This window comes from Pelodiscus sinensis, chromosome 5 (assembly GCF_049634645.1).
Source record: "Pelodiscus sinensis isolate JC-2024 chromosome 5, ASM4963464v1, whole genome shotgun sequence".
NCBI lineage: Eukaryota > Metazoa > Chordata > Testudines > Trionychidae > Pelodiscus > Pelodiscus sinensis.
The window spans coordinates 108,695,729-108,723,065 of NC_134715.1; the positions used below are offsets into that span (position 1 = coordinate 108,695,729).

Here is a 27,337-nt window from a genome sequence, read left to right on the forward strand (position 1 = left end):
TAATCTTTGTCTGAGCCTATAAATTTGTACTCCACCACATTCTTCGTTTTGAATAATTGATCCTGATGGATACCCATAGTGATAAACTGTGAGGAGAAAATTGTAGTTTTATTTTTAAAGGGAATTAAATGTAGTAAAGGTATAGTCTTTGTAAAGCGAACTTTGAATTGCCAGATAGTATACCCATTACCAAATAATTAATTTTCTTATGTTGTCTTTCTAGTAATAATCAATAAACTACAGTTTAACAGGAGACTTCCAGTTTGAGAGTGGAGTCAGGCAAAACTGTTTACAGAGGACTGAATAGTTATTGGGGTAGTTGAATATTTCAAGTGGTTGATCACTAGAGCAATAATGTAGTTTTCTGAGCACAGCCAGTACTTTTTCCAACTGTTTTATAGTGATATCTTGAAGCTTAAAATGTAATCTATATGGGTAAGCCACAAAAGCCACTCTATATTAAAGTAGACTCTGACAGTAAATCAGTTGAACAGCTGGCAACAGTACTAACTCATAAACTTATTTATTAAAAAACTGAAGAGGGGAATTATATTAAAAAAAGAGAGGAATATGTTCTACCAGACCAATGGATACATCTTAAAACCTGGAAAGTGCTGTAGATTAAGGGCCCAATTTATGAACATCTGTTCTGGCATGAGAGTCTTGTGTTCTTTACAATAAAAGTGTGAAGCATGTCTCTCCCCCCATACTAATCATGCTTTTATGCAGTTCATAAAACTCCTATTCAGTCCTATGCAACTGGGCCTCTTTGCTTTATACACTTGCTAGAGTAATTACTCTGCCATTTACTGAAGAGTAAGTACAATAGCAACTTCATAATCCCATGATATGCAGTTATCCTCACTTGTTCCAGGAAGTCATATTTACATACAAAGAAGTAAATGAGCATTACATTTAAGCACATGAAGGAAAATTCAAAGGAAAATACTGAAATAATAATGTTCATGGGAGAGCAAGAGCAGCAGATACATGTTTTTGCGTAGACACAAAGTCCCTTAAAACATAAAATATTTAGAAATATATTTTCTTTGAATCATGGCATGCAATGCCTTAGACAAGGACTATTAACTTATTTTATATCTCATTCCTGTTGGTAAATTCTCACATCATGCATATTCAGGTTAATTTTCTAAACTTTGTATTTTAATGAAATCTATGCAGAACTTTTGTAACTATTGACACTCTGATTGCATTCTGTTTTTGGAGCAAACCCTGTGTCTTAGTGCATCAGTGGAATGAAGCTTTTCTTAGCTGCTCAGGTTCTACAACTCAAGAGGCCTACTTGTAATCTGATGGAGAACATCTTTTAGGCAGCCATATGGTGTTAAGCGCCTGCTTAATATTTCACTGTATCCCAGGGATGAGTAAGAGATTTTATTTTCTCTGAATGTTGGGAATACCTGTGAGGTACTGAGCATGCCCAGGGCCTCCCTCACTCAGGACACTGTGATTCATAGGGTGAAATCCTGGCCCCTTTGCAGTCATATTTGCCACTGGCTTTAGTGAAGACAAAATTTGACTTGCAGGGTGTTTTTAAAACAGTTTATTGAGAGAGTTTTTGAATGAGTTTACAGATCTGTGCTGTATGAATATAATATAATATAATTATAATATAATATAATTATAATTAAAAATAAAATAAAATAAAAAGTTTTCCTGCCGGGTGACAAAATGATATCATCATGCTCTCACACCAGAATGAAGTCATCATGCTTTCACATTCTCTGGCTGTGAAAGCGAAAGTGGCCTGAGAGGGGTGGGTGGGTGAGCATAGTGAACATGGGGCCCAGCCTGCTAGTAGTATTACAAAAGTGAGTTTTTGTTTAGAGAAATACAGTAATATACTATCAAATATCGCTGTTTGACAGGCAGTAACTGGGTTCCAGATGGATTATCTTCACACTATCCATGACATGTCATTTCTAGTAATTTTTATTACACTGAATCAAATATGCCATTACACATATTTAATAAACCAGGCATGTCAAATGATAATATTCCAAATCAATTGGACAAGGTGTGCTATGGCTTTTTGGTTTTGTTTATTTTTGTTTTTTTGCAGATTAATGTACTTTGAATAATGGTAACTAAAGTAGCTCCTTATCCGCTGTCTATTTTTTGGGTATGTTTTCAGTGCTTTAATTTTTCCATAACAACAACCACACAGAGATTTGCCATTCCTTTAAAATTTCACCTTCATATTTTAAGACCAAAAGGAACCACTGTGATCATGTAGTCAAGGGGTCTCGAACTCCTTGTCTGCAGGCCATCCCCGGCCAGAGCAGTTGCACAGCCTGGCCCAGGAGCCCCTGCAGGCCAGGGGAGGGTTGTTAATTACCATTGCCTCACCTCTCCCCCCCCCATAGTACCCTATAATCCAATGATGTAGTTTTGGGGATCACTGAGGGGCCTGGCGTGAGGCAGTAGTCGGCACCCTCCTTGTGATCCTTGCAGCAGCAGGAGCTGCAGGGAAGCGGAGCGTACTTGGTGGGTGCACTTGCTCTGCTGCGTTCCATTTCCCTGCGGCTCCTGCTGCTGCAGGGAGTGCAGGGGTGCCTGACTGCTGCTCCTGCTCTGTGCCAGGCCCTGTCTTCAAGATGACTTAGTCAGCTAGGGTGCATCTGCACAGCGGCATTATTTTGGAATAATGTCCGTTATTCCGAAATAATGCAAGCATCTACACATCAATTCTGTTATTTCAAAATAAATTTGAAATAACGGATGGCTTATTCTGACATCTGTAAGCCTCATTCTACGAGGTTATTATCTATTTTGGAATAACAGTAGTGTGGATGCTCCACTGCTGCTATTTCGAAATAGCTCCTCCCCCTGGTCATTCAAAGTAATTACTCTCTAGTGCCTGCTGGGACTCTAATTCAAGGTAGCACGTCCACATTAGGGAAGCCTACCTCGGGCTAATTTTGACACTTCCCTGTAGAGTAGATGTGCTATTTTGAAAAAAGCTATTTCATAGTATTTCTTCTGGAATAGCTTATTTCGAAATAAGTATGCAGTGTAGATGTAGCTCTCACAGTAGTAAGGATCTTCCATTTCTCTGACTGCCATGTATAGATGTGTTAGTAAGCTCTGCTTTTCCTTCTACCTTGAATGTTACCTCTCTAGATAACTTTTGTGTGCAATATTATAGAGCAAATGTTTACACAGGGAAACAAAGAATAATTTATTTTATGAGACATAATTATCTGGTGGAATTTCACTTCCTATAGTGCCTAATATTAGACTTATTTCAGACAGTCTGGCACAGTGTGAATCATTCAAAGTATCATTTTTGTTGTCACAGGTGAACTGCTGTGCAAATGGTTCTCAAACACCACAATATTGTATTCTCAGAAGCATGTTAGTTATATTTGCTTTTTTCAGTGTGTCTTTTTCTTTGATTAAATTGTTTTGTGAGTTCTGGTATACTGAGATGCTAAGATGCAATTTGTGTTGCTCTACATACAACAGTTGGCTCTTTGCCCTAAATTTCCCTTGCATGCAGAGCTGTGAATCACAGAAAAAAGATGCCATTCTAGAAGATCAAAATACAGTTAGCTAGCTGGAAGGTTATAATGGAAATGTGTCAATCTTATGGCAACAATATTTTAGCTGGTTTATTACTTTATATTAATGTGTGTTTTAGTACTGAACATGTCATCACATAAACCATTGTATCCTACCCTAGTGGGGATTGGTATTTTCATATTTCAGGACATTTGTGAGGATCAAGGTTGATGGAACCTTGTTTAGGAACTTCTGGATTCCTGATCCCAGATAAACAAGTAATCTTGCTTTCCTTCCTCATTCTGGACCTTCTCTGTTCTACTCCTTGGCCCCAAATTGTTCCTTTTTTTCATATGTATATGCATGTAATTACGTTATCCCCAAGAACTTTCTAGCTGCCTCCTTGCATTAATCACTGATCTCCTCCAGCATGGATCCCTCTTCTCTTACTACTTTTATTCTTCTTTCCCACCCAACCTGTGTTAGGCATAGTATAAGGAGAGTACTTTTAATGCTGTTAGCTTTGCTTTCCTTTCACAGATCTTCAGGGAACACTGTATTAACAGACCAGTGTGACTTTCAGTATTTTGTTCTTATTTTTTTAAATATCCTAGTTGTGTTTTGAGAAGTGTGGGTTACTCTACATGCACACATTTTTTTTTTTTTTGAACAGTAGAAATCTTATGAGGATTTTCAGCAGTTTCTTTGGCTGGATTAACTTGATGGATGAACCATTATGGTCTTTTGGTTTAAATAATATGTGCACTAGGAAGAATTTCCTTTGGAGCTCTTAGAATGCTGGGTAAATAATCCTTATGAATTAATGTAGAACCCTCTCCATAATCCTATCAAATTCAGCCTAATAAATGCTTTTTCGTGTTTTTGTTTCAAAATGTTTTAGTATCAAAGACTCTTAAGTACCCCGATGATATGTAGCACTACCATTGCATGCTTTCATACTCAAGTTGTACCTATACAAATATATTTGAATTGTAATTTCACCTTCCTTTTTAAGTTTTACTTTTCCTATCTTTAGTTCTATGCCTTAGAATAAATAAGAACTAGGGCCAGATTTCAAAATGATTTGGGCACCTAATGATGCAGATAAATATCTAGTGAGTTTTTCCAGAAGCACCTAACCTGTAGAGTCCTGTGCAGATGCAAAAATATGTGTCCCCAATCTGCACTCAATAAACATGGGCAGTAGAGATGGAGTGGATATGTGCAGATTTGTAGAACTTTAACTATAAAATTTGGATCTACATCAATGTTCCCTCTAATATTTTTCCATCTATATGTGGAATACATTTTGTTATATGCACTGAGGCATGTGTGAAGGTGCACCAGTAGGAGAAACACAAACCTAGCTGTGGATACTCTGTTAAACAGCTGGATGGCATTGGACTCTCGAGTGTCCTTACAAGAGAATACTGATCCACTTCCATCCATGACTGCAAGAATAGCCCATGACTATCCACAGATTTGTAGGGCTTTACTAATCAGGTTACGTGCCTAACTGCTATGGAATTAAAAGCATTTAAGCAGGTAAAATATTTTTTAAATACTGACATCTACAGGAGACCCTCGTGATTTGTGGAATCACTATCCACAATTTTTGCGTATTTGTGGGTGTCTCTTATATCCTATTACATCCCATCCCCCAGCCTATGGGACGTGGTCTGGTGGATGCTTGTTGCCAGAGGGCAGCAGCCAGAAGCCATGGTGAGTTCAGGAGATGTGGAGAGCTCCCAGTGGGGAGCCGGGAGCTGCTGTCCCCTCACTATTCACAGATTTTGCCATTTGCAGTGGTGCCAGGACTGCACCCACCATGAATGGTGAGGGTTTCCTGTAAATATCTTTGAAATCTTGTGTCTGAAGTTTGTTTATACATTAAGAATTTTTATAGAATAATATTGGAACCTATGAAACAGGAATTAATTCTGGTATGATCTGAATGGGGAGCACTATGATGTTAGGTTAGAGTACCACATATGTTAAGATTTGGCCAAATGATGATGAATTTCATTTTTGAGAATACATCTGAGATAAATCAAACAGGGTTTATTTTCTAGGAATTAAAATAAAATAGAAATTCATGGTACAAACTTAGTTTTGTAGAGCTATTATGAGTATTTACCTCGCTTCTTGCTCTGGATTTCTTTCCCCTGGCACAAGCACAGCTGCATCACCTCTTGCCATGGCCCTTTTAACCTCCCTTTTTAATTAAAAAACTTAACTCAGATGCTATTTAAAGCTTCTAGTTTAGTTTTGGAAAAACAGAAGTTTTAAATGTAGCTCAGGCATCAGTGAACAACTGTTAAAAGCCACACACAAAACAATACTTGTAAAAGGCGGAGAAAGTTTTAAAACTGTTTTAAAAGTGAAGTTGCCAGTTGTGCTGCATGTTTCAATAGCTCTTCGCTTTCAGTGGACGCTTTTAACTATTGTTTTCTATTAAAAAAGCTGTGTTTTATTGAAACAGCAATACAAACCATCAGACTGAAAATAATAGGAGGCACCTTGCCATTTCTCTTTAACTTTTTATGAAAATGTTTGGAGTCTAAGGAAATTGCTTGTTAGAGATGTATAAGAGGTTGAGAGAATGACAGGATGACAGTCCACTTGTGCCTTCTATTGGTGGGATAGGCCCATACCCATCTAACCCTAGGGTGATCCTGATCATTGCTTTTGAAGAAGGTGCTGCTTTCAAGGTTACAGAAGATGCATTCCTCACAACCCATTTTTAAAAAACATTTACTCTTGTGCATCCTTGTTTCCTGTACACCTATTATTTCCAAAGATACTGTTGGTTCCTAACTAATGGCACGTCTATAAGAACATAAGAATGGCCATACTGGGTCAGACCAAAGGTCCATCTAGCTCAGTATCCTGTCTGCAGACAGTGGTCAGCACCAGGTGCCCAAGAGGGGGTGGACCGAAGACAACGATCAAGCAGTTTGTCTCCTGCCATCCTTCTCTAGCCTTTGACAAACAGAGGCCAGGGGCACCATTCCTTACCCCCTGGCTAATAGCTTTTTATGGACCTAACCTCTGTGAATTTATCTAGCTTTTTTTAAACTCTGTTAGGGTACGTCTAAACGACATGGCTCCGTCGACGGAGCCATGTAGATTTGTTTGTTCGGCAAAGGGAAATGAAGCAGCGATTTAAATAATCGCGGTTTCATTTAAATTTACATGGCTGCCGCGCTGAGCCGACAAACAGCTGATCAGAGCCATGTAGTTTAGACACACCCTTATAGTCCTAACTTTCACAGCCTCCTCTGGCAAGGAGTTCCACAGGTTGATTGTGTGCTGTGTGAAGAAGAACTCTCTTTTAATAGCTTTAAACCAGCTACCCATTAATTTCATTTGGTGTCCTCTAGTTCTTATATTATGGAAACAAGTAAATAACTTTCATTTATTCACCCTTTACACATTTCTCATGATTTTATATACCTCTATCATATCCCCTCTGTCTCCTCTTTTCTAAACTGAAAAGTCTATCTCTTTAGCCTCTTCGCATATGGGACCCATTCCAAACCCCTAATCATTTTAGTTGCTCTTTTCTGAACCTTTTCTAATGCTAAAATATCTTTTCTGTAGTGAGAAGACCACATCTGTACGTAGTATTCAAGATGTGGGAGAACTATAGTTTTATATAGGGGCAATAAGATTTTCATCTTATTTTGTATCCCTTTTTTAATAATTCCTAGCATCCTATTTGCTTTTTCAACTGCCACTGCACACTGCGTGGACGTTTTCAGATAACTATCCACGATAACTCCAAGATTTCTTTCCTGATTAGTTGTAACTAAATTAGCCCCCATCATACTGTACGTATAGTTGGGGTTATTTTTCCCGATGTGCATTACTTTACACTTATCCACATTAAATTTCATTTGCCATTTTGTTGCCCAATCACTCAGTTTGGTGAGATCTTTTTGAAGTTCTTCACAGTCTGCTTTGGCCTTGACTATCTTGAACAGTTTAGTATCTATGTTATGAAATTAGGTGGAATTTATAGAGGTCGATGTTTAGCATGCAATTTTATAAAGTCAAAGGCACATGACCTCACATATATGTCGTTGACAAAGTGCGCCTCCACCCACTAATATCTATTCTAATAGTGATGCACTTTGGCCGGCCAGCCAACATTCCGGCTGCCCATTTGAATTCTGGGTTAGGCTCCCAATGCCTGATGGGATAAAAACTTTGTCACACATAGTTCTGGGTAGTTGTTGCCAACCTCCCATGACACACTTATCTCTTCCCTACCTCTCTTCTTGAAAGCAATGGCAAACAACTGTTTCATATCCTTTTTTCCCTTGGTTAACTGTGCAGATGCCATAGTATGGCAAGCATGGACTCTGTTCAGCTGCAAACTGCTATGGAAAGTATTGGAAAAGTTTCATTCTTTATCCTGCATTTTGTCCAGAGCTTAGCTTGGTGCCACCAAAGTGAGGAAGAATGTGAGGAGGCCATGCACATAGACGTGCAGGAACACACTGAATGGAGCAATTAGCATATGCTGGCAGCAGTCTGGTATGGTGACACAGTGGAATGCCAATTCTGGTCCCGGGAAGCAAGCAGACTGTGGGATCACATAGTTATGCAGCTATGGACTATGACCCATGGCTGCAAAATTTTCGAATGCATAAGGCTACTTTCATGGAACTTTCAGAATTGCTTTCCCCTCACCCTAATGTGCAGCAGTACCAGGATGAGACCCACTCTGACAGTGGAGAAGTCAGTGGCGATAGCCCTGTGAAAGTTTGCAGTACCAGACTGCTACTGGTCAGTTGGGAATCAGTTCAGAGTGGGTAAATCAACAATAGGGCTGCAGTGGTCCAAATAGCCAGGACAAGCAATAGCCTTCTAGTAGGAAGGAGAGCAGATTTGAGAAATGTGCAGGACATAGTGGATGTTTTTTTTCTGTGATAGGGTTCCTTAACTCTGTATGGGGGGGGGGGGGGGGGAGGAGGGTGGTAGGGATATCTGTTCCATTTACCTTGATACCCGACTACTGCCAAAGAGTACTCCTCAATGGTGTTGCACATGTTGGTGGATAGCAAGGGCCATTTCACTGATATCCGTATGGAATGGTTGGGAAAGGTACATGACACATGCATCTTTAGGGGCTCTGTTGTCTTCAGAAAGGTTCAAGATGAATTTTTTTCCCCCAGACCAGAAAATTACCATTGGAAATGGTGAAATGCCAATAGTTCTTCTTGGAGACCCATTGGCTCATGAAGCTGCCAGCCTGGACAGCAGTAAGGAGCAGTTCAACTTCAGGCTAAGCAAGTGCAGAATGGTGATAGAATGTGCCTTAAAGGATGCTGGCAAAGTTCACCAAGGTTGGACCTTGATGAAAGCAGTATTTCAGTTGTTGCTGCTGCTTGCTGTGTTCTGCATAATATCTGTGAAAGTAAAGGAAACGTTTCTGGTGGGATGGGGGTTTAAGGCAGTTCGTGTGGTGGCCAATTATGAGCAGCCAGACACCAGATCAATAAAGAGAGTACATTGAGATGCATTGCACATCAGAGGCTTTGAAAACCAGTTTCATGAATGACCTAACAATGATGTGACAGTTATTTATATAAGTTGCTTGTTACCACATGTTGTGTAGGTACTGCCCTGTAAATCCTCTCCCTTCCCCCATATGCAGTTGGCAAAATAAATAAAGACCCCGAAATTATGTTGTTCTGAAATTATGTACTTTTATTTAGAAAACACAAGGAACACAGACATTGACTGAATGGAAATGGGCATCGTTAGGGTCTGATAATGGAGGAGGGGGAGCACAAAGATATGTGGCTTATTGCAATCACCTTGTGTAGCAATCAAAGCTATGGGAATGATGGCCTTCTCCAGGACCCATCTCAGGGAGTTGAGTTAAAGGCTTCCCAAGCCTACCTCTTGCATTCTAGGATGTCTGGGAAAGAAGGATATGGAACTTGCAGATTAGAATGTGTTTGTTCAGCTACTTTGTGTGATGGCTGACAAAATATTGTGGAAAAATATACTTTCAGGATTTACCTTCTCCTGTAACACAAAAATGGCTAGAGAGATTTTTCTCAAATATATATATAAAAAAATCATGTTTGTAATGAAACCAAGCATGTGAAAAAGGAGGGAGGAGTTTTAATAGAAGTCCAAGCTTAGCCATAACTTTATTAGCTTTACAACTTCAAAACTTTTAAACTAATCCTCATAACAAATTATTTAGGACTGATAAATATTGGGATACATTTAAAAAAAAAATGAAAAATATCCATCCATCCTTGCTAGAAGAAAGACAGAAGGCCCTGGATACGGTTTAATGAGGCCACAACTTTATTCACTTATAATATTTGGGAATACCTAGTAACAAATTGTACAGTGAAGGGACAAGAGGTGTCAGTTCCTTTCTGCTCCAGATGTAGGAGTCTCAAGCCATCTTCCTCAGCTCTCTTAAAGGAGAGTCCGGAAAAGAAGAGGTTGGCGGTTCCCTATTGATGAAACATAGATCCGTTGCCCATCTCCTATAAGGATGTTTTAATTCAAGTCCTTTTCTAGTCCATTTTATTTGATAACTGTATTGCTTACATGCTGAGCATCTGTACTGGACATCTGCCACAAGTTTTACATGGAAGTTGTGACATCATAAGCGTACCACCCTGTTCTATTCTACCAGGCTCCAGACGAGCTTTGGGGGGAGACAAAAAAATCCATCCCACCTTGGCTAGTCTTGCGGTGAGGGATACATTTTTTCCCAGGTCTCCAAGGAAAAGGAACAACTAGTGTTCCTACAAGATGTCAAATGGGAAGTTGTCCTTTTGCCAAGTTCATGGGTATCTGGAGTGGGTGCTGCTAGCCCAAATCAGGTAAAAACAGCCTTTTTGTGGCTGCATGAAGTATGAAGGCTCTCCGACTCTTCTGGATGATAGGAAGGGGCATGCAGACACCTTGTTCTGATTAGGATGCAACTGCTTCTTGCCAAGCTTTCACCCTTTCCCTTACAGAAAATAAAGAGGCCTTTAAAGGGACAAAGCCCCTCTTCCAGCTATCTGGACAAATATCCACTCACATACAGGTTGCAGGGGGCACATTTCTGTCCACAATAATGGAAATTTACAGATAGTGAAAGTTAGAAAAAGGCACCTTGAGACCTTCTAAGAGTTTAAGGATATTTATTTTGTATATTTTGACGTGATCATGACAGTTTGTGTGTTAATGCTTATAAAGCAGTGCCTATTATCATTAAATAATTGTTTGATTTCCCCATGATTTCCTGCAGCTGTTAAAGTTTACATAAATAAAAAGTAGAAAAATGCTCAAAATAAACATCTATTATCTGTAAAAAATTATAAAAGAAAAATAATACATTGAATTCTATCAAGCCCTCCCTCTATATATAAATATTTAATTTGTACAACACTGTGAAAAAATGTTATTGTATCCTTCCATACTTCATATACCACTTGCCTTGTAAGGTTTGGAGAGTCCTCATATAACCTTCATATAGCTGGTCAATAATTTTTCTGGACTATTGGTAAATTTTTCAATATCATAAAAATATTTCAGTTCATGTAAACTTTATTCAGGCATTTTAACTTTGGTAATTTTAACACTTTTATTAAGTACTAGAAGATTTACCCATTGTTGCTTGGGTCCTCAACTCAAATTTTGTTTTTCTTCATTTAAATCATTGCTTGCGGTGGGGCTGGGGATGAAGTGTTTAGTATGCCGGCTTTCCTGGGAAGAGAGGATAGTCTCAGCCCCCTCTCTTACTGCAACCGTTTGAGGCCAGGTGAGAAGCGTCTGTCCTGATGCTGCAGTGGGCACAGCTGGGGGAGCAAACAGACAAATTCTCTGAAATATATAGTTGTCCCTTTCTCTACCCCCAACCCTCTGCTGGCCCAGTGGGATTATAGTTATCCAGGTCCCCATATTTGGCACCTCGCTGCCCCCTCTGGTCATTCTGTAGTATAACTCCATCCTACCAGACCGCTATCTTTCCAAGTTATGAAAAACAATTGAATTCTAGGGACATCCCATTGTCTTGGCACAACAAAACCCAGACCTTGCCTTAAGTTATGGTAGAAGGAAGCTGCATGCCAAATTTGGTGGTCCTAGTTCATACCATTTATTAGGAGTTCATGAACAAATGGACTCGTGGATGGACATACAGACAGATGCACATTTCTAAAATATATAGTAAATAGATAAACCTCGTACCTTTTGTATACTTGTTTATTTTCAGTAGATCAACTGCTCCTAGTCTTTAGCCTGTTTAGTGACTTTTCAAATTAAAGAACATTCTGTAAGAGAATGGATCGAAAGAAATAAAATATCCAGAACAAACAAACTGCACATCACTTGAAGGCAAGAAAACTCAACATACAGGCAGTCCCCGACTTACGCGGATCTGACTTACGTCGGATCTGCACTTACGAACGGGGCTTTCTCGCCCCGGAGGTCGAGGTGGCGGATTGCTGCCTGCGAGCTCCGGGGCGAGAAAGCCCCGTTCGTAAGCTGCTCCCGGTGCCCCTAGTCTGCTGGAGACCGTCTCCAGCAGACCAGGGGCACCGGGACTGAAGCCGCAGCAGCGGCAGGTTCCCGGGCTTCTGAGGCTTTGCCAGAGCAAAGCCTCAGAAGTGCGGGAACCCGCTGCTGCTGCGGCTTCAGTCCCGGTGCTTGTGGTCTGCTGGGGACGGTCCCCAGCAGACCACAGGCACCGGGATTGAAGCCGCAGCCGCGGCGGGGTCCCTCGCCTCTGAGACTTTGCCAGAGCAAAGTCTCAGAGGCGCGGCACCCCGCTGCTGCTGCGGCTCTGCTCCCCGTGTCCCTGGTCTGCTGGGGGGGGGGGGAGGCGCAGCTAGTGTGCCCCCCCCCCCCAGCAGACCAGGCTTTTGTTGTGGACCCTGGGGCAGAGCAGCTGGGGCGCTGCCGATTGGTCCTGCAGCGCCGCTCTGGGCACTACTGGACCCACCCGGCAGCACCCCAGCTGCTCTGCCCCAGGTCCTGATTCAGCCGCTGCTGGTCAGTTTCAGCAGTGGCTGAATCAGGACGCCTGGGGCAGAGCAGCTGGGGTGCTGCTGGGTTGGTCCAGTAGCGCCAAGGAGCAAGGAGCGGTGCTACTGGAGCAACCCAGCAGCACCCTAGCTGCTCTGCCCCAGGCGTCCCCAAGTCAGCCGCTGCTGAAACTGACCAGCGCTGACTACAGGAAGCCCGAGGCAGAGTTGCTCTGCCCCGGGCTTCCTGGAATCAGCTGCTGATCAGTTTCAGCAGCGGCTGACTTGGGGAGCTTGGGGTTCTTAAGTTGAATCTGTATGTAAGTCAGAACTGGCAGACAGTTTCAGCAGCGGCTGAATCTGGACGCCAGTTCCGACTTACATACAGATTCAACTTAAGAACAAACCTACAGTCCCTATCTTGTACGTAACCCGGGGACTGCCTGTATACATATTAGTCCAAATTCAGCTCTTCATGGTGGTTTCACACACATAATTGTGGGCAGAATATGGCTATGTGTGTGCCTACAAATGAGTGTTAGAAATATGTAGACTGTACATTAGTATATTCATTGTAGTGTATCTGAATGTGCTTATTTCAGAACATAGCTTCTCTACAGTCAATAAAAATGTGTTTTAATTTTTAGTGATAAGTCTTAGTGTTATGTATTTAAAAAAACCCCTATCATTTCAAAACAATTTGATTTGGTAATAATTAGTCACAGAAACTTTAAATTATCAGGAAAACCAGGCAGTTACGCAGTATTTGATGTACAGGCAGTCCCCGGGTTACATGGATCCGACTTACATCGGATCCCTATTTACAAACGGGGTGAGGCAACCCTGCACTAGCTGTTTCCCCCCAGCAGACCAGGGAGACGTGAAGCTAGCGCCCCCCCCCCCCCCCCCCCCCCCAGCAGACCAGGGAGATGCAGAGCAGCTTTTCTCAGCAGACACCTCAGCTTGAGAAGAAAGGACTGAGGGAAGTGAGGTGTGGGAGAATAAAACTGAGCTCTGGAGAAATGTTTGGCTAGAGTTTCTCCTACAATATGTACCAGTTCCGACTTACATACAAATTCAACTTAAGAACAAACCTACAGTCCCTATCTTGTACGTAACCCAGGGACTGCCTGTACATGGAATAATTAAGCAGCGGAACCTAATATACTGAGTAATTATATTCAGATATATGCCAATCTAGCATCTAAACTAAAAAACTGTATAAGAGGGATTGGTGTTTCCAATTACCTAATATTGGAGGCTTATTATAATAAGAAAAATACTACCTTGGCCTTATCTTTGAGCATCTGTAGCTTCTTTTTTTATACCCTAGATAACAAGCCTGTTTCATTTGTAGTTTTGTTGGGTTTTGTTACTATGTGACTTTGAAAAGTGATGTCAGCTCTCTGCAGCTCAGTTTCGGCTTCTGTATAATGTGGCTACTAATACTTACCTTTCTTTGTAGATTCCTTTGATATCTAATGGTAAGAAGTGTGATATGAATATTTTTTAGTATAGGAGTTTGTATGAGTAGTACTTTTCAAGAATCCATGGAATGTGTTCTCTGAGATTTCCTCTTAATCCATTTGTTTCAAGTGAACGTATATTAATAAATTAGTACGTAAGGACAAGATGTCTCTATAGTTTCAAATCCTATTTTACATTACGTTTGTGCTCAGGTACTTACAAGACACTGAGCAGGATGTTTGTATTTCAGCAGTTACAGCAGCTGCAGTCCTTTCAGAGAGGACACTTTTCACTCTTCTGTGATTTGCTTGAAGGGGATAGGAAGCCAGTTATCTAAACCTTAGTCCAGAAATACTATCTTTACTAACTTCAAAGATTTAATTAAATTCTTCATGTTAATTTAATAGTGAGATAATTCTAAGAGTCTGAATAAAGGCGCTCTTGAACTCTGAAGTTGAAATCCTAAGTTGAAATGAGGGAGTTTTACCATTGACTGCAGGGATTTGGGAGAAGCAGGATTTCACTGCTAAAGACTTAGGACATGTCTACACTACAGAGAAGATCAACTTTCCAGAGGTTGATCTTCTAACATTCTATTTAGCGGGTCTAGTGTAGATCCCTAAATCAAATGCTCAGAGCGGTCCCTGCCAGAATATGGTATTCCTCCTTCTGCGAGTGGATGGGTATTTAAGGTACGTCATCTCCAGCTACACAATTAATGTAGCTGGAGTTGTATATCTTAGGTTGACCTTCCCCTCCAGTGAAGACCAGGCCTTAGAGTTGAAATTAGTGCTTTGTGGTGTTATAAGGACATTTTTTCCCCTGATTTTCCTGTAAAATCATGAGATCCTGTCAAGTGATGAAATTCTAATGATCTTTATTTAGATAATATCCAGACAAATATTTCTAGATGAATTTTGTTATGCAACACTCATTAATAGGACAAGCTGATTACTTACATTTAACTTTTAATGAGTATGCCTCTTCTTTGTGCAAGTAAATTCAATTATATTGTTTTAGATGTATCTAAATAGTGAGAAAATATAGAGAGGGATGTTGAAAGAGAAGCTGATCAATTTTTGGCTTGTAGATATATTGGACTAGCACCATCTTCTGATTGTTTAGTACACTACATCTTACATGCCTTTTACAAGAGCAGAAAAAACTATGTAGTAAAATACTCGTTCAGTTTGGGTTAGTACCTTAATATATTCTTTTGAGCTATGCTGTTTATAAAATAGCTAAACATAGAATATACATTATTAGCTTTTGCATATGTTTATTGTAATAACTTGTAAATATTATTTAATTTGCACAATATAGAATAGCTTCTAATGTCAGTTCTTACAAAGAAACTTAGCTTTTTGCACCAAATTATTTCTTTAATTGTTTATCAGTATGTCATTAGTTGATTAATCAAACCAAATGTAAACTAATCCATTGTGTCTGTGATAGTTGAAATATTTTTTCATTGTATATTAAAGAGAGGATTCCGGTTCTTTTCAACAGCCAGCTGTGTTTCAAGGCACATGGGGATGGTATTCAAATAGGGAGCAAACCCAACAGAGCTGTGGAAACAGCTACAAAGTCTCTTCATTCTAGAGGAAAAAACTTTTTCTTGACTTTACTAGACTAGAGCATTTATTGTCCAACTGAGATGTCTCAGTTGGGGGCCACTGCAGTGAGAGTTGGGGGTTTTGGAGGAGGTTTTTTGCTTCTCACGTGTGTGGTCCCCAACTGATTTTTCTGAGGGTCAGTGATCCCCAACCAAAAAAGGTTCCCCACTCCTCCCATAAATTAAGAAAACATCGAATCCTTTTGTGTTGGACATACATTAATATTTTACTTAGTTTATCAAACTTCATTTTAAATAAACGTGAGAAAGTGAAAACACTTAATATGTTTAATAATTTAAATTAAACCATTCTCCCTAGCTGCAGCACTAGCAAAATGGCTGAGGCATAGTTATCTAATTACCAGTGAGTTTCCATTAGCAATTGGTGCTGAAAGGTTTGCATTGAGCTAGGTGGTCCACAGGCCAAAAAGTTTGAGAACCACTATACTAGATGATTTACCTGACGTTGCTTAGGTCCTTAACTGAAATATTTTTTTTATTTTTTAATTTAAGTCATTGCTCTGGGCCGGGGATGAAGAGTTCATTATGCAGGCTGCCCCAAGGAAAGAGGATAACCTCAGCCCTCTCTCACTGTAGCTACTTGGGGCCAGGTGAGAAGTTCCTCTCTATAGCTGCTGCAGCAGGCACAGCTAGGGAAGGAGTACATGTCTCCTGTCTGGAAGACAGAAAGACATACAATCAGAGAAAGTCTCTCAAATATATAGTGGATAGCTGTACATTTTCCTACCCCTGCCATGTGCTGGCCCAATTGAGTTATAGCTGTCCTGGTCCCCATCTCTGGCCCTTATGTTCATTCTACAGTATAACTGTTCCTGGTAGCTTACCCCTCCCTTTCCGTTTTATGAGAAACAGTGGCATTCCATGCACATCCCGTTATGATCAGAGGAAGTGCATACCAAATTTGGAGGTCCTAGCTCTTACCATTTAGGAGAAGTTCTTGAAGAAACAGACCCACAAAGAAAGAAAGACACACTCTCTCTCTCTAATATATAGTAGATAGTTATTACACTATGGTATCTGAGATGCTGCTACATTTCCTAACATTTGTTCTAGCATGATTATGATAGGTTAGATTGTATATAAATGGAGGACTGGAGCCCAAATTGTATAGGATGTATAATTGGTGGGTATCTTGGATTTGCATTTTTGTTTTGTTTCATTTCATTTAAATATGGCATAGAAAGTTGTTTTGCTGATCTTTTACATTTATACTGTGATAATCACACTGGCATCTTGAAAGCTCAGCAAAAAAAAAGTTATATTTGATTTTCTTCCCTTTATCTCCACCACAGATCATGTTTTCTTTCTCTTTCTTCCCTCCCTGCATACAAAAGGCACTCTACAGTGTCACAGGACTTTTAGTAAGGAACTAGATATAACCTGCAAATTAATTGTCTTTTGCCAGCCCTAGTCTTTTCCCAACTCTGGTGATGGTGGGCTTCAGATAATCAACTTCACTCAGGCAGTGTTTGTCTTCCCCTTTTTGCTGTTCTCTTGCTTGTGTCTTCAGGGTAGCCCTGACTATGGAATGCTTGTTCCCCTAGCTGACACTCAGGCCTTTCTGCTTCCCCTATGGGAAGGAGCACAGTCTCTATTCCTGGAGAAGATACTTCTCTACTGCTACTAGCCTGGTACGAACTAGTGTCCCTTTCTCACTTTCTCAACCTTCTCTCAACAAGGGAGGGGTTGTAAAAAGGTCTGACAGCCCTTAATTGGATTTGAGTGATCCCAATTGGCCTGTGGTAACTCAATTCCCCCCCCAGTTGATAGGGAAGAGTACCTGCCCTCCAGTACCTTCTTGCATTTGTTTTTCACACTATTTGTAAAGTTTGTTTTAAATAAATTACTAAGTTTTCTGTATTCATTCATTAAAAAAACCACACACCTTTTTGCAGCTGGCTGACCTGACTTTGTAACAATAAATTGATGTTTGAGACACAAATAACAGTTTTAATTAAGCTGTTGCTGATACAGGCAGTCGGATACAGGCAGTCGGATCCGTACTTACGAACGGGGCTTTTCTTGCCCCAGAGGACGTGGGTGGTGGGACTGCCCAGATGCGCCGCGGTCCCGCCACCCGCGTCCTCCGGGGCGAGAAAAGCTGCTCCGTGTCTCCCTGGTCTGCTGGGGGAGGGGGAGACGCGGACCTCCCAGATACGCCGCAGTCCCACTGCCCGGGTCCTCCCCGGCTTTGCTCCGCGTCTCCCTGGTCTGCAGACCAGGGAGACGCGGAGCAAAGCCGGGGAGGACCCGGGCGGCGGGACTGTGGTGCCCCGCTGCCCGCGTCTCCACGGTCTGCTGGGGGGGCGGCGCAGCTAGTGCGTCCCCCCCCCAGCAGACCAGGCTTTTCTCACGGACGCCTGTGGTAGAGCAGCTGGGGCGCTGCCGGTTGGTCCCGCAGCGCCGCTCCTGGGCGCTACTGGACCAACCCGGCAGCACCCCAGCTGCTCTGCCCCAGGCGTCCTGATTCAGCTGCTGCTGGTCGGTTTCAGCAGCAGCTGAATCAGGACGCCTGGGGCAGAGCAGCTGGGTGCTTCCGGGTTGGTCCAGTAGCGCCTAGGAGCGGCGCTACTGGACCAACCCAGCAGTACCCCAGCTGCTCTGCCCCAGGCGTCCCCAAGTCAGCCGCTACTGAAACTGACCAGCGGCTGACTACAGGAAGCCCGAGGCAGAGTTGCTCTGCCCTGGGCTTCCTGGAATCAGCTGCTGATAAGTTTCAGCAGCAGCTGACTTGGGGACACCTAGGGTAGAGCAGCTGGGGTGCTGCCGGGTTGGTCCATGTAGCGCCGAGGTGCGGCGCTGCGGTGACCTACCCGGCAGCGCCCCAGCTGCTCTGTCCCAGGTGTCCAGATTCAGCCGCTGTTGAAACTGATCAGCGTCTGATTCCAGGAACCCCGGGGCAGAGAAACTCTGCCTCGGGCTTCCTGTAGTCAGCCGCTGGTCAGTTTCAGCAGCGGCTGAATCTGGACGCCAGTTCCGACTTAGGGACTGTAGGTTTGTACAGTACTTATCTTGTACGTAACCCGGGGACTGCCTGTACTGTCCTTATGGATGTTGATTAGTCTTGCTACCTTAGAAGTCTGCTGTCCTCCAGTATAAACATTGATGATGATGTAACTGCTTGACTCGCAAAGCCAGTGTTGCCTTTGGGAAGATTGACCAAATGATTATGGAATGACCATGGTGTTAAGCTATTACTTTGTATGAAGTTTATCAGGCAGTTGTCCTTAATATCGTGCTTTATGGCTCAGAGTCATGGAACATATATTAATGCCAGATTTTGAAACTTGATAAGTTCCATAATCTCCGCCTTGGGAAGACTGCCCATGTGAATTGGTGGGACAAAAATCCAAACACGGAGGTCCTTAAGCTGTTTGGTGTCATAGGCAAGTAAGCAATGCTAATGAACAAACAGTTTCACTGGATTGGTCATGTTATAAGGATAGATGATCACAAATAATGAGGATGGTCTTCTATGGCATAAGAATGGCCTAGACTAGAGCGTCAGACCAAAGGTCCATCTAGCTCAGTATCCTGTCATCCTACAGTGGCCAATGCTAGGTGCCCCAAAGGAATGAACAGAACAAGTAATCATCAAAGATTACTCCCCTCTCACTCCTTCCCAGCTTTTAACAACAGAGGTAAGGGACACCATTCCTACCCATCCTTAGGTAGCCATCTATTGGTAGTCAGTATAAGTGTTATAAATATATCTTAAATGCCTCATGACTTCACGTGGACATATCTCCCAGGGACCTGGGGATCCTATCTCCAGACAGATTGTTCTGGTGGTAAACCATTGCACAGGTCTGAACTGTTTTGATAGTCAATGTATCCAGACATTACAAGAAAGCATAGAATCTGAATAGAGTGCACAACACCTTCAGAGAGTGGATTATTATGTGCTATCTGTAATCAGATTTTGCCAGTCAGGTATTAGCTTAGTTGCTCACCAATGGCATCATAGAAGATGAAATCCATTGATCAACAGCTCACTCCACATACATCCCCTCCCAAAAGAAGCACAGGTGACACTTGATACGGATTTAATCGGGGTTACCTGCATTGTACACTGCAAAATTTCATGGAATCATAAGAGATTAGTGTTGTAAGAGACTGCAGGAGGTCATCTAGATCAGCCCCTGCTCAAAGCAGGACCAATCCCAAGTAAAACCATCTCATCCAGGGCTTTGTCAAGTCTTGCCTTAAAAACCGCTAAGGATGGAGATTCCACCACCTCCATAGCTATGCCTTTCCAATGCTTTACACCACCCTCCTAGTGAGATGGATATTAGGCAAAATTAACCTAGACCTCCCCACTGTAGTTTGAGACCGTTGCTGTTTCTGTCATCTGCTTCTACTGAGAGCCTAGCTCCATCCTCCTTCCAGTAGCTGAAGGCTGCTCTCATATCCCCACTCACTGTTCTCTTCTGCAGACTAAATAAGCCCAGTTTCCTCAGCCTTTTCTCATAAATCATGTGCTTCAGCCCCCTAATCATTTTTGTGGCCCTTCACTGGACTCTCCAATTTGACCACATGCTTTCTGTGGTGGGGGACCCAAAACTGGAAGCAGTACTTCAGATAGTGGCCATTACCAGTGCTGAATAAAGGGAAAAAAACACTTTCCTTGATCTGCTGGCAAAACTCTTACTAATGTCTGAGACTACCTGGCAGATAACAGTATATAGTGCAGGCAACACCCTGTTTGTTGTGTAAGTCCCTGTGAGGCTTCCACCAGCTTTTTTCATTAAAGTCCTTCCAGAATATCTATTGCCAGGACCTTAGCATAGCCAGGGGCTTTTAACAGTTCCTCCTCATTTTCCGTCCAGGTCCCACTAGCAAATCCCATTGCCAGCATTTTACCATATATCTTCCCTCGTGGGAGGGTAAAGTGGGTTATAAGAAAGGGGGAAAGGGGTTTGGCAACCAATCGTTGCAACCGTAGGTGCCCCAAACCCCACACCATTCCTTTAACCAGCAGGTCCTTTTTAAGTCCTTTACCATGCCAAGAGTACTTGCACTGAATATTGGCCGTACACTTACCAAATAAGTTGCAACATATGGTCTAACACACCTTTTGTGTTCACCATAATATGTGTTCCCTAACACCCGCTGGGAACCTCGTTCCACCAAAGCCAATATGGTGGTGAGGTAAAATTTCTTCCGAGATCCCCCTAAAAAAGAGTAGCTAGCACAATGTCCACAGAAGGTTCAAACTGCAACTGATAATTACATCTCAAGGGGGAAGGAAGTGCTGTTGTGTGATGCTGCTTTGTCTGCTGTGTGTAAAGAGGAATTTCCCATGCCAGGGCTTGCACCTATAAAGCCTTGTACACTTACATTCCCAGGGGGTGAATCAGTGCTGCAAAGCTAACCATTACCCACCTTTATGCAGACGTTTCTGGCCTTGTACCACCTGCTACAAAGCATCACTGCTGCCTTCTGGCAAGCCTGGGCAATGATCCCCCTGTTTTCACTGCAGGGTAGTCCTTCTAATAAGCTTCACCACAGGCTGTTCCCCACTCTGGTACTCAGAGTGCAGAAGGTGGGGGCCCACAAAAGACCTTAAAAATACCTTTCCTCTGTAGATTTCTGCTTAAAAGCTCCCCAAGATCACAGATTCCCTGGCGTTAGGAAGTAGCTGCCACCACCAAGTGAAACAAAAAAACCCTTTCTTCTTGAACCCAGGAAGAAAGCACTTGGACTTCTTCCAGAGGGTACCCCAAGCTTTTTTTTTTTTACCACAAGAAACTTAAAAAAAAAAAGAGAGAGAGAGAACAAACTGCAAACTCTGATAACTGACCTCTCTGTCTAGGCATGCATACACAGACCTATTACCTTTGAGGACACAAAAATCAAATCATCGCCTTAACAAAGGTAATTTTATTAACAAAACAAAAAGATATACTTGAAAGCCAACTTGGTTGGTAGGTGTGTTAAAGCAACTGAGAAAAGAACATTTTAAAAACAGAAATTCCATCCCTGGGATACAACTTAAAAGTACCGTGTATAGGTGAGGGGGACACATGGACTTAGCACAGAGAAGTTTAACCAAACAACAAAACAAAGAACATAATCTGATCTCATCTAACAAGAAAAACCAACCCATTCCTTATGTACTCACATATCCGTGTTTCAACGTCTAGTCCATTTTCATGCCCAGTATTATTTGTAGGTTTGGTAGTGCTGCCTCGTTCAATTCATCTTGTTCACCCAAATCCTGGGTTAAAACTCACACAAAGTGGAAAAGCAAGGAGGGTTTCTTTTATATCAGATCTCAACACCTATCTCCATTGGCTCTCTTAGCTCCCTGCCAACACCTCTTAGCTACCTGAGTTTAACCCTTTGGTTACTGAATGCTGAGATGTTCAGAAAAGGCCAGCACTCTTCCTATCCATCACATGCCCCCCTTCTGCCTCCCAAATCAAAGACAGTGGTGGACAGTCTGGTCCACATTGGCTGTGATTTCTTCCTGGAGATTTAGGAGAAAACAAAGTTAATAATATACCTGCATACACTAAATCTATTTGTCATAGTGCACATTACTTGTTTTAGGAGCAAAAGTAATCAGCATAGTTTTTATACATTTATGCTGGTGCCATGCTCAGGAGTTGTATGTACAAAAGGAAGCTTGCACACAAAATCACACAGATCTCACCTCTGCTCTCAGAACATCCTTTTGCAGCTCCTGTTATTAAATCTTTCCTGTTTTAGAGGAGCCAGGGATGAAAAATTTCCACCTTACATTGCCTCCATGGGGCATGAATTTTCTTGCACCTAACTCTAGAACTTTGCTAGAATTTATTCCTTGGTTTAAAAGGAATTAAAATTATAAATAAGCTGTTTTTCTCGAATTGTTGTGAAATGCGTATTTTTAATACTTGTGGCTTTCTGCTGAGAAGGAAGCTTTTAAAATATATTGTGTACTTACTGGAGTTTTTGGGCTATCAATCCAGTTTTTTGGGAATGTAATTCCTAACTACTTTCATGGTTTTGTAGGAGAAAGTGTCAAAGTAATAATTTATTTCTAAAATGCTAAAAAATTGGCACTGGCTATTATTATTCACCCGTTAACATTTCTTCTAATACAGTATCTGATTTGTGACTATGTCCTCATAAAGAAACATCAGCATTAGAGTGTATATGACAGCGAGAAAGTAAACACATGCTTGCAATCAAATTAATGTATTTCATCTGTCTCCAACTAATAACAATCTGTCATGCTATCTATCTGAGCAGGGGCATAAACAGTTTATTTTGTGTTTGGAATAACTTCCTGGAGGTAGTTAATGTGACACGCAGTTTGTCTGAAATGAGTATAACCAGAGCAACACGCTAGATGTTTTCTTGATAACCTAAAAAATTACTGAGAAAATCCTGTACTGGAATTGTATTTATATTTCCCTTTCAGCTTCCTTAAGTCAGAATCATCGTGTATGTTTCATCAGGACTTCACTAAAAGTGTATTCCTTTCTTGGCATCTGATACAGTTTTAGTGTGAGAAAAGGATTACAAGCATTAATAGAAATTTAAGTATAAAAGGTTGCACTTCCCATTCTGACACTAAGGTTCCATTGTTTACCTTGTAAAGGAGAGTGTATTATATTGACCGTAATTTACAAGTGTCAAGTCCAAGCTGGTTTTTGAAAAGCCGTCTCTCTCTCTGTAGGTGAAACAGTGTATAATAGCAATGAGAAAATGATTGAATACTGAAATAACACAACTAGGTGATTGATTAATGCATATGATACCTGCATATGTTGTTTACTTTTTATCTAAATATCTTAGATAAGTTTTGTTTTTTAAATGAAAAATTATTGAAAATGACAGTATACGCAGCCTGGAAATCTAACAAAATACTATTCCTACCTGGAACATCCAAATAAACTTTAAGGGTTAATGAAAAGCTCCTGGACTTAGCTGGGGAGCAATAGGCACAGAGTAATAGACTTAGGCAGAAGAGAGCCATAACTTTGGGGTTTTGGGAAATACAAGGGGAGGAAACAGCACTACAGGTTGAACCTCCCTGGGTCCAGCACCCCCTTGGCGTGGTCCCTATTGAAGGGATTTGCTTGACTGGGGAGCTCTCTGCTGTGCCACTGGACCCACTCTTGCTGGGGTGGGGGCAGGGCTGGAGTGCCCCACTTTACAGCTAGGGCTGGAGTTTCTCCGCAGCCAGGGCCAGAGCCCCCTGCTGCATTGCTAGTCCTGCTGCTACTGGGGCTGGAGTTCTCTGCTGCACCACTGGCTGTCTCCAGGATCAGAGCTCCCCAGCTACCAGAGCCAGAGCTCCCCGCTGAGCCACCGGACCTGCAACTCTCTGGTGGCTGGGCCTGGAGCTCCAAACTGTGCCTCCAGACCTCCTTGCCATGGCATTTCAAAGGGGCAGTTCTGCATGGAGCCTGGGATCAGCTGTGTGGCACTGCCCCTTTGAAACGCCGACACCGTGTTTCAAAGCGGCAGTGACACATGGAGCCCTTAGTGGGCTCCCCCTTCCCCCCCTTTGCTGCCTCTATCTGATAGCATTTGCTTATCAGATAGTCGATTAGTCCTTAACATCCTTGATACAACCTGTACTGGTATAGGTGAGACTGTATCTTGCCAGAACTGCGGACCCTGCCAATCAACAGCCTGGTAGGATATGGCTAAAGAGCATACCAGGTAAACAGGCATAGAAAATCCTGTTGCCTTGCATCTATCTCCTACTATTCCAGTGGCAAAATGTCTTAAGTCATGATATATTAAAACACTTCTGCTTTGGTGGTGCCTTTCCTCCTTCTCCCTAGTGCGTCAGTACCTAAGCACAAACAAAACTTGAATCTTAAATATCAGAAGTGAAGTTAAAATGATTGTAGTGTTTGAACTATATTGTTTCCTTACATTGTTTTCCCATACAAACCAGTATGAAAACAATTCCCTTCATTTGCTTACTGTGACCGAGTTAAAGATTTCTAGTGAAACAGGTCATCTAATGCTATAGTAAGCAAATAAGATGAAAAAGAGAAATTGTTATATGTTGCACATTTATATAATGACCCAGGAGTATTTTAGAAGAGAAAATATGTACATAATATTAAGCACATGTAAATGAAATTAATAAATTATGAATGCATTTTACTTGTCATGTCTGTGTGGGCTAATTTTGATAGCTCATTATTTATACTTTGTGTAATTTTATAACTTGTATGAACAGCTGCAAATACTTTGGTGAAAGATTATATTTCATTTTCCATAGCGTACTCTATAGTACTGCTTATAACTATAGTCTTTTATAGAGTAAACTACCCTTAATTACATTTAAATATGAAATTGTCCATTTTAATTATAAAAATGGATAATTGTAAATGTATGTACATGTATAATACATGTATACGACAAAAAAAGTAACATTTATTTATGAAGTTTAAGTGTAAACATGAGAACTATTAATGGTGGATGTCCTCACAACACAGCTAGCACGACTGTACATTTTTAAATTAAAGGGGTACCAGATTTAAATTGGGAAGCCCTTGTGAAATTATCTGTGTCAAATGTGTTAATTTAATGTGGTTTTAAAAATGGGTAATTTAGCAATTAGTGGTAGATACAATACCTTACCATAAGCATAATTCAGGTTCTCGATATCACAGTGGTGCCATGTTGGTTAGATGAATAATCTGGAGATTCTTGAGAAACCCCGGCAAACCACTGAACATACACAGACATTGGTCTTATCTAATATGCATTGCATAGTGCCTGCCCCTCTCCACCTCTCCCACCTCACAACACAAGCTTCCATGGCTGCTTCCTGATGTGACTTTAAATTGCCTTGTGAGCTGTATGCGCCCATTCTCCCGACTGTTGTGCAGCATTCATGCAGAATTGTAATCTGACTTGCTATTAATCCAGCAAACTCTCATTCTTTCTGGAGTTGTCAGTGGTGTTGGTACAGAATGCTGGAAGCCACTGGGTGTGTGGCAATGACTACTATATGTAGATACCTTTCTCCTGCCTGAGTGTTTTGGACCCTATTTCTTCATAATTGCTGCTCTCTCTCTAGCAGAGCTCCATTTGAAAGTATGTGTAATTATTTGATTTTGTTACTTTTTTTGGAATTTTTGATGTTATTCTCAGAATTTGTCATTTATTGGCCATGAAGTGACTGACTATTTATTTTTGAAATATCTTAACCATAACATACAGCATTTTGTTGATTACCCAATAAAACATCTTTTGGCACTTATTAGCCTGCCATAGTAGTTACCAGCTTTATTACAGCTTTATATAGTAAGTTACATTAAACATGTTTTATTACCAAGTCTTATTTTGAGACAATAAAAATGTGCCTAATGGGACTTGGTGTCACATTTTTATTTGTTAAAATCAATTTCTGCTAAGCTAATAAAATTAGTACCTGTTTTATTTTATAGAAATCAATGGGCTACAGCTAATTAAACAGTTTTGATTATTAATTTTTTCCATGTTTACTGTGGATCGGAATGAAAATGATCACATATCCCTGCCTTTAAAAAGACGTTTGATAAGTAGTCTGATGCAAGCTTTTTTTATTTTGTTATATGTGGGTTGCCATCTTAATGGTGCAAATTAAAAAGTTTAGGATCACTTCTGAGATCTAAATCACTTCTTAGCCAATATCGTCACCATGATAAGGTAGCACAGTAAATTGTTAACTGGCCTCTCGTCTGCTCTGTTTCTGTTGCTGTTTCTGTTGCTTCAAAGAAAGATACAGTCTCAAGATAAAGAATTCTGGACCAGATTCTGCAGTCTACTGATAGATTATATCTGACCTTCATATGGACATAAGAGGCTGCAAAAAGTAGTGTTAATATACACCTCTTAATCTGATCAAGACTAGACCTGTGTGTAATCCATTTATGTAGTTTGTTCCTGTCAACTATAACTTTAAAAGATATTTAAACAAAAAATGGTCTCGCTCTGCTTTCTTGGTTTTCTAAATCCATATGCCATATGTTTTCATTAGAACCAGAATTTTGCATGCCTCAAAATGCAGGTTTAGTGGCATTTATTCTACCTGGTTTTTGGTTGAAACTTTGGACCGAATCTCTCTTATACAACAGGTAGGCCATTCTTTGTGTCCAAAATGGGTTTTGCACAGCAAAATATTATCTTTGTATATAAAAATTCAGAAGCATTGTTTGAATTCCATTTTCCTATTGTAAATTTTAAGAAATGATCTGTCTTGAAGTATTTTTAGTTAATCTAACACTGTATGATATATGGCAGGGATGGGGAACTTGTTTTCAGAGGTCTTTGACTCAGAGGAAAATCAGTTGGGGTCACACACAAGCAAAAAAAAAACCCATCTTAACTCATCTGTATTTAGAGCTGGATGTCCTCTTTTGGGGAGCTGGACAATTATACTTTTTGGGAGTCAGTAGTCTCAGGGTGAGGTCAGATGAGGGGTTCAGAGTGCCAGATGGAGCTGCAAGTTGAGGCAGGACAGTGGGTGTGGGAGGTGGTCAGGGCTCCGACTGAGGGTGGGGATGTGGGATCTAGGAAGGAATTAGGATGCTATGCTGGGTTTCAGGGTTGGGATGTAGGGTGTAGAAGGGAATTGACTTAACATGCAGGAGGGGGATCAGGAGGGGGTTTGGGTGCAGGGTCTGGGATGGAGTTAGGGCATGGGAAGGGCTCAGGCATGGACCAGAGGTTTGGGGCCCAGGGCTTTTACCTGGAACATCTCCCTGTTGATGTG

The 27,337-nt window shown here is 41.3% G+C and overlaps 1 protein-coding gene across 10 annotated transcripts in view; it reads left to right on the plus strand.

Moving 5' to 3' along the window:
- RAB28 (RAB28, member RAS oncogene family) overlaps positions 1 to 27,337 on the plus strand; it is a 109,902-nt gene that overhangs the window by 62,571 nt on the left and 19,994 nt on the right. For 2 of the 10 annotated variants that reach the window (XM_075930724.1, XM_006128166.4), the window contains one exon: positions 8,709 to 9,220. The exons of the other annotated variants lie outside the window; for them this stretch is intronic. In XM_075930724.1, coding sequence (XP_075786839.1) covers positions 8,709 to 9,049 — 341 coding nt within the window. In that variant the 3' untranslated portion in view covers positions 9,050 to 9,220. Of the gene's footprint in view, positions 1 to 8,708; positions 9,221 to 27,337 lie in introns of those variants that run through there. 10 annotated transcript variants of the gene reach the window in all.